This window comes from Chelonia mydas, chromosome 24 (assembly GCF_015237465.2).
Source record: "Chelonia mydas isolate rCheMyd1 chromosome 24, rCheMyd1.pri.v2, whole genome shotgun sequence".
In the NCBI taxonomy this organism is placed as follows: Eukaryota; Metazoa; Chordata; order Testudines; family Cheloniidae; genus Chelonia; species Chelonia mydas.
The window spans coordinates 2,107,715-2,115,982 of NC_051264.2; the positions used below are offsets into that span (position 1 = coordinate 2,107,715).

The 8,268-nt window shown below is 47.8% G+C and overlaps 1 protein-coding gene across 1 annotated transcript; it reads right to left on the reverse strand.

Moving 5' to 3' along the window:
• Positions 1 to 6,791: 6,791 nt before the first annotated feature.
• On the reverse strand, positions 6,792 to 7,305 carry LOC102937242 (cornifin-B). Its single transcript, XM_043535028.1, has one exon. It carries the CDS (start codon positions 7,293 to 7,295, stop codon positions 6,792 to 6,794), a length of 504 nt encoding a protein of 167 aa, XP_043390963.1. The 5' UTR covers positions 7,296 to 7,305.
• Between the last annotated feature and the right edge of the window lie 963 nt (positions 7,306 to 8,268).

An 8,268-nucleotide genomic window follows, 5' to 3' on the forward strand; every position in this document is an offset into this window, starting at 1 on the left:
CTTTAGGTCAGGCTCATTCAGGCGTGGGGAGATTAGATAACAAAAAAGCGAAAGCAGGTCATTTTCTCTCTAGGTCAAACTAAATTCTGGCATCAGGCCTATTGCCTATTAAATCCTCAAAACAGGGCTTAAGTCACATTTAAGTCCTGCAATAGGCCTTTGTGCTGGACCTCTGCCTTGGAGTCAGTTTCGTCCTTCGTGTGCAATATAAAAAGCAAGAATGCATTCTGCTTTAGCTGAGGGCTAAGCCTCTGCATGCAATTCCGCTTTGCAATGTGGGAAGAACAGACCTGTGTTAGTGATGAAAGAAAATGCACACAGGCGTGTTCTGTGGCTCTGTAACAATAAGAATACCTAGGTCTTGCAGCAGCAGATTGCAAAGTGTTTCACACAGGAGGTATCACTGGTTGCTTTTTAGATAGAGAAACTGAGGCACAGAACTGGAGTGACTTGCCCCGGGTCACTCAGTAGGCTGGTAGCAGGGCTGGGACTAGAACCCGAGGCTCCAAGAGTCCCACACTGGTGCTCTAGCTACTAAACACGACTGCCTTCATAAGGCCTGGAAGTTCCATAAATGGGGCCACGACAGTGGGGATTGGATAAGACTGTCCCAGATCAAAGGCAACTGTGTCTGTATCTCTTCCCCCCCCCCCCCTTATGATCCAGCAAGGGCACTTGCGCTTAGATTCCTGGCTCCCTGGCTGTCACCACTCTGGGGCAGAAACACGTATCATGGTGTCCCTCCTGAGCAGATATTTCCAGGCTGCACAGTTCCCTGTCTACGCTGTGAATTCCCCCGGCAAAGTCAGACTGCCGCAGCCAGCCTGCTCTCCTTTCCTCCTCACAGGCCTTAAACAGCGTGATTACCACACAGCACTTTTGAAACAAGCCCACTTATTTTTATGGTAAAAGCGCTATGGAGAAACTGAATGAAAACCAATCAAAGAACCTACACGCATGTGAATATGCTTAACAGAGATCACCCCAACTCCAGCAGAGGCTCTGGTGGGTGAACAGTCCTTCAACCCTCTCCCCAGCCCAAGGAGTTTTTCTGTGGCTACAAGTTCATAACTGCCTTGACTTAGAAGCAGCATCCCCATGAACTGAGGGTCATTCTCTTGTCCAGTTTGGGCCTCTGATTTTGTCCTCCTGTAACAGGTGACCAGCAGACAATGGGTGTCTCAAGGCACAGTTTCTAAAGGATGGGTCCAGACTAAGGTAGGTAATTTGCATCTCCTCCAAATATTTCCTAGGAAACCCACTTAACTAAACATCCAATCTTGTCTGACCCATTTTTTTTAAAAAAATCACTGCAAGCTCCTAATCCTTCCTCGGGTTTACATGATTCGGGTCTTTCTCCTCCTGACCCCCCCCCCCCCCCCCAATGTTACACACAATAATACAGCAACACTTGCGATTTTAATACAACGAACTCCTAAGATACTCAAACTTAATTCAATAAGGTCTGGCCAGGATATTGCAGGAAACTGCCCGATCTGTCCCAAAAGCACATGTAAATTATTATTACAAATAGCAGCGAGGGGTCCCACTGAGCTCAGGGCTGTACATACATCTACTAAGAGACGGTCCTTGACCTGGAGAGCTTACGGTGGGGTTCACAAAGGCACTTAGATACTTAGCTCTTTGTTCTGTGTTTGGGCAGCACCAAACACATAAGTGGGGCTGGTGGGCTCTACCATATCCAAATCATTAGTAACAGGGAGCATTGTTATCCTTATGGTAGAGGTGGGGAACGGAGGCACACAGATCAAGTGATTGGCTGAAGGAATCTAAGTCCCACAGGAAACTAGGGATGGAGCTGGGAACTGTCTGGTGCCTTAAGCACAAAAGCATCCTGCTTTGCATAGAGCGCTCATTGCAAGGTCTGCTGAATAACAGCGTTGTGGGAGCTGCTCCTGGGATCGCCAAATCCATTGTTTTGCTATTGCACACGTAGTGAAATGGTCATAATAGAGTTAACTGGGTTACCCAGAACGTTATGGAATGGAGCCACGTCCCACCCTTCTCTCGCTTCCTCTCGAGTTAGTAGGAGATTCTCCTGCTCTGGGATGCAGTTTGAGGTCCCAGCCTGCAGTCCTGTGAGTAGATTTATTTTTGTTGCATTGAGAGCTCCTTGTACAAAAGTCTTATTTCTAAAGATTAGAGAGCCCTGGGGAATGGCTGCAAGGCAGGAGCGGATGGAAAATAGCAGCTGGACTCCAGTGTTTGGATTTCATAGGGCCTGCTAACTTTCTCAGACACAGGGACTAGTGGGACTATGCTGTGCATTGAAAGCTATTAGACCATGTTACATCATCGGTACATAGTGTATCAGTCTATTTATATAACACATGGAAGCCTTGGCTTCCGAAGGTGCTGTCAGTGTGGGAGTCCACTTATGACATTCTCCTTCGATCAGTTACTGATCCCATCCATTGCTAGGATAAACCACATTGGTTGTGCCTTATTTACAGGTAAGGCTCCCAAATTAATTCATTTGCATAACTGAACTGACACCAGGATGGTATTAAATTCCAAAGAACAGTTTCTCCACAGGATAACAGACAGACTTCTGAGCCTTCTAACCTGCCACTGTATGACACAAGCCATTGAAATGTGACAAAGACTGAAATGTGGAAAGTGTTTTGTTGCCATGCTCTGTGACAGTTTATACATGGTGTTTGAAGTATCAAGCCTGTTTCTAAGGATGCTCTCTCACTGTGAATCAAAGAAAAAATGGTTTTGCAATCAGACTAATTGATGTGTGGGTGCGGAGCGAGAATATGACAGATGGAAAAACTGGTTTATTGGGTTGGCAATGCTATAATATTTCAAAGTGAAAGTTGCTCTTTTTTTCTATTCTCTTGTGATCTTATAGCTAAGAGTCATTTGTCCATGAAAATTCCTGCTCTACTAATATTCACCATTACAAATGGTTTCCTTTTGTTTAATGCATCTGGATGTTGGTCAGCAGAAGTCTGGATGGAGCAGGAAATGCAAAATAAAGGAAGAGACAGGAGGTAGTCTAGCATGATTTCATTTTAATAGCAAAGAGTCGTGGAGGATACAGTTTTTGCAGCTAAACCATGTCATGTATCTGCAGAGAGCCAGACAAGGTACAATAGGTATAAAGTCTCATGTGTAACCCTTCTGCTCGTCAGAGTTGGCAGCAACAAGGGCCGGGTTCAATATCTAGGGGATCCATTCCAATAACACAATGCAAAACCGGCTCCAGCCCCCACCCAGTGACCTGGGACAAATATATACCACCCCTGCTGGGCACCTCAGAGGCAATACTTCCCCTCTCACAAGCACAGAGTCTGAGTGTGGCAAAAAGCCTTTTAATAACAGAGAGAAACACTGTGGCATTAGGTTGGGGAAACACCACCAACAGGATTCATAACACAACCCATGAGCAAAAACCCACCCCAAGCAAATTGGGTCGTGTCCTTTCCCTTTGGTTCTTGAGTCCAGCAACCCGAAATCACCCAAAGTCCCAAAAGTCCAATGACCCAAAAGTCTCTGTCCCTGATCAGGGCAGCCCCAGAGTTCGAAAGTTTATCTGCAGAGCTTTACCTCCCAACCTGGGTGGAGATCGGGGTGGGCGGGGGAAGAGAGGTAAGGGGCACCTTACATGATCTGAAGCTGACTGCCCCACAGGGCTCCACTCTGTTCCACCAGCTCCGCGTCCCACAAGCAGCCACCCGCCGTCCCACGAACTGCTCCACTCCGCATCCCACAAGCAGCTCCCGCCGTCCTATGAACTGCTCCACCAGCCTGTCCACAAGGCACTCCAGCCATCCTGCAAACTGCTCCACAATATATCTTCAGGCTCCCCCACTACTTAACACAACGCTCAGTGATTTCAGCTCTTAGTCAGTTCAGCTCTTTGGTGACTTCAGCTTGTAGTAGGGGAGCCTCAGTGCTGGTACACCATTAGCCCAAAGTGAGCTCAGCAGCCTGTAAGTAGACTCCTAATGGAATCAAAATTAGTTCTGATATTCCACAGTGGAGAGAGAAGGAAGTGCAATTAGCATATAAGGCCCTCACCAAGGGGCCCATACCACCAAGTGTTAATACTTGTCCCCAATCTCTCTCCATTCACAGAGTTTTGGAACCCATGACCCTTGCCTAGCGAGTGCTATTTAGTTGATGGTGAGTCCCTCCATCATAACAAAAGGCCAAGTATAGTTTCAAGCACAGTTCCTATAATCAGGGTAATAACAATTTATTCTTCCTGCCCCAATAACAGAGACACTGGGGATCCCACAGCAGCCAAAGTGACCATTTGGGCAGCTATGGCCTCATTCTAGGCGGGGTGGGTGTGCCTATGCAAATGAGATTGGCCCCTGAAGTTCCTTTCCACAACTTGCCACACCTCACCACCAGATGTCAGGGGGGAGCTCATCCTGACTCTGCTTTCACATGTTATAAGAATTTTCAGGAGACACAGTTTTTCCTCCTTTCTTGCTGGAGAGTTTTTAAACTGCCTTGCTTTTGTCTTTGCACAGTCTCTGGGTTTAAGATGCAGAAGGTCATTGGAAGGCTAACACATATGTTGAGAAACAAAGTCTCTCTTGCAGCATGCCATCAAGCAGCCAGAAACAAACTGTAGTTGTTACTCAGTCACATACGGCATTAAAATCCGGATGAATGCATGGAGATGGAGAAGCTCTGGAAGCAGTTGCAGGGAAGAATCCTAAACCTAATACAAGGAGATGTCACAATTCATGAACCCCGGGCAGTGGGGCTTGGGCTTCAGCAGGTATTTTAGCTTTGTGGGGGGCCCCTGCTTGCCACCCCCTAATGCCAGCCCTACACTTGCGACCCCCATAAACTCATCCTGTGAATCCCCTGGGCTTGCCCCCCCTCCAGGTTGAGAAACACCGATATCATATACAAAGCTGTATAATCAAGTCATTGTCTGTAAAAAGTCATCGTTTGTACTGATGTCGCTAGTGCTTTTTATGCAGCCTGATGTAAAGCTAGGCAAATATCTAGTGGCGGTGACGTACCGCTTGGAAGGCTGGTATGTGTAGCCCTGGTTGAGAACCACTGCTCTAGACAGAGCTCCAAGTCTCTCTAATCCAGTGGTTCTCAACCTATTTACCATCATGGGCCACATCCAATACTACCTTTATGGCCCTGAGGATGTCACGTGGGCCGCCGCTGTGTGCTGATTGGGCCGCCGGTTGAGAACCACTGCTCTAATCGATTGTTCGAGTCCTCCTAGCTGGGTCTGACCACAGAGACAGAGCCTAGAGTGTCCCCCGGTTAAGGAATGCTCATTACCTAGGCAACCGCAGTGGGTGGGCAGCTAGACACGGGAGCGCCCTGGCCGGTGTGGGAGACCTGGCAGGTGTGACTCTGGATTTACACCAGCACGCGCGAGAGGAGAATCAGGCCCCAGCTCTTGAAACTGGGCCCACGTGGGACTTAAGAGGCGCAGAATAATAATAATACCCAGCCCTCGCAGGCTTGGCAACAGGTCCCCATTGTTGCAGTACTTGCCCACCCTCCCAACTCCCCGTGAGGCAGGGCTGTTATCCCTGTCGGGCAGACCCTAAAAGTCTGTCAGAGCCTGGGCTTGGACCCAGGTCTCCCAACCCCTTGCCTAGTTCCCTAACTCCCCGACCATCCTTCCTTTGCTAGACTTTGGCTACAGGATTCTGGCTTAGCTAATAGAGTGCTGGACTGGGAGTCGGGAGAGCTGGGTTTTATTCCCAGCTCTGCTGCTGGCCTGTTGAGTGACCGTGGGCCAGTCACTTCACCTCTCTTTGACTCAGTTTCTCCATTTGTAAACTGGGGAGAATGACACTGCCCTCCTTAGTAAAGTGCTTTAAGACCTACTGATGAAAAGTGCTGTATGAGAGGTAAGGCTTTGCATTAACATGGCGTGAGGTGGTGCATGACCCGCCTTCTGGCCTGTCTGCAAGTGGGAATTCCAGCCGTGGTGAATTGTAAATAAGGAACGGAGGAGGAAGTGAAAGCAGGCGCCGTGAAGCAATGTGAGTTTTAATGCGTAAGAAGTGGAGTATACAATGTGCAGAATGAAATAATGCGAAGTACAGAGAATACACGTTCTGGCTCTAGTCATATACCAGAGCTATGAAGTCAACTGGCACTTCCCTCTGAGGTAAGTCACTTCACTCAAGATGCTCTTTCTTTGTTTCAGCTGTAGAACTGGGCAATCAAGTTCTGTTTTTCCCACCATTGTAAGCTCCTTGTTTTACCCCCGGTGGGCTTCATATAGGACAAAGCCCAATATACGCACAGAATTAAAAACAGCTTCTGCACAAAACATCTTCTGTAGCCAAGTTAACAAACAGAAACAAATGGTACATATTCTTAGAAAGGCTAGAATATACAGGGCAGAATTCTCATGATACTAAGGCTATTTTACACCCCTCTGGTCCTTGAAGGCATCTTATAGTGAGTGTAAACATAACATATGCCCACCTTTAGGTCCCTAACCTCCTTTACACTGGCAGAGCGGTTGTCAAAGTGCCTTAGTGTAACGAACTCAAGCCCACTGTGTTAATAATAAAAGGAGCAAGTAGCTACTGGTCCATTAGAGTAAATAGTCATAAATCTAAGGTAAAGGATAGCATGGTAAAGAGTGATGGCCCTGTTCTTCAGCAGCACTAATCACCCACCGCTCTCGTTGGCTTCAACTGGCGTTGTGGGAGCTCAGCATGTCTGAAGGCCATGCCCATAAACTCAGCTGTGAATCTGTGTCTAGCTTTTTCATTTCCTGGTTGGCTTTTGTTCTGTGGCCGTTGCTTCTGGGTTTAGCATGGCCCACAGTTTCCGTAGCCCCACGTGTCGGGCCATTGGGGAGCATAAGGGTATGGGTATTTTGGAAAAGATGGCACATACGTTGGGCCACATGCTTGAGGGTATCCACCATGCACATACGGTGGAGCGCATGGATTCCATCTCTCGGGGAATGGCTGAGGGTGTATTAAACCATACGGCTCATGATACCTCGTGACACATGGCGTCGAGCATTTCACGCCCACTGGCTCGGAGAATTTGGGGATATACTGCGCTGGGTGTCTCTGGGCATGTGGCTCGAAACACTTGGTCGCACATGGGACGGAGGGCTTTGCAGCACACGGGTCTCTGCACTGGGTAGTGCATGGTGCTGGGTGTTTCACAGCACATGTCTCTGCGCACTTGGTACCAGGTGGAGCTGGGCCTTTAACCACGCAGGGCTCGGCAGGCGGCACGAGGCGCGTGGCTGAGTAGGGGGTGTAGTTCCTTTGCTTGTACTGGTATGCAAAGTAAGACATCTTCCTGGGGAGCAGGTCAACCTGAAATGCACCAGAAGGAAGAGAGTGCGACACAACAGAACCAACAGGTTAAGAGGCTTCAAGCTCAGATCCTATGATGGAGGTCATGTAAGAACCTAGGTGGGTAGACAGACTGGTATGTATGACCGTGATTAAATAGATATGGAAGGAAGGGAGATAGGGAGGTAGGTGAAGGGCAAAGAGGGCATTTAAGGGCACAATTATATCTGTAAAGCCTTCATTGATGACCTTTCCTAGAGATCACCACCGCTTGCACCATCTCCAACCCTCTGCCTCTCTTATCCTCCCACTTTGTTTCTTGAGCCTGCTCTTTTGGAACTCCTAATCCTTTTCTTTATAGCTTCAGCCACTGATAAACATGTTACCTACTACTTGCATGGCAACATACTTGTTCACTGCTTTGTGGAGTCATTAGTCCTCACAACCACGGTGTCCAGTAGCTAGTTATTATCCCTGTTTTATAAAGGGGGAAACTGAGGCCCAGAAGCATCTTGCCTAGCGTTACTTAGTGAGCCAGTGGGAGAACTGAGACTAAAACCCAGGCACGTAGAGTTGTTTAGTGCTACTAGGTATAATTTGCATCCCAGCAGTGCCTAAAGTTCCCAATTGAGAGGCAATGTTGACTAGTGGCTAGAACACTGGACACCATTGAAGACCTAGGTTCCATTCCCATTCCGTTCCATTCCATGCCACTAGGCTGCTGGGTGACTGTAATTATCACTTCACTGCTTCCTGCCTCAGTTTCACCATCCATAAAATGGGCATAATGATCTAGACCTCCTTGTAAAGTGCTTTGAGATCTACTGATGAAAAGAGCTATAGACAAGCTGGGTGTTATTACTATGCTGAGCACTGTACACACACACACAGTAAGAGAAGGTCCTGGCTTTGAATAATTTACATTCTAAATAGACAAAACAAGGGAAAATGTATCCCCAATTTGCACATGAGG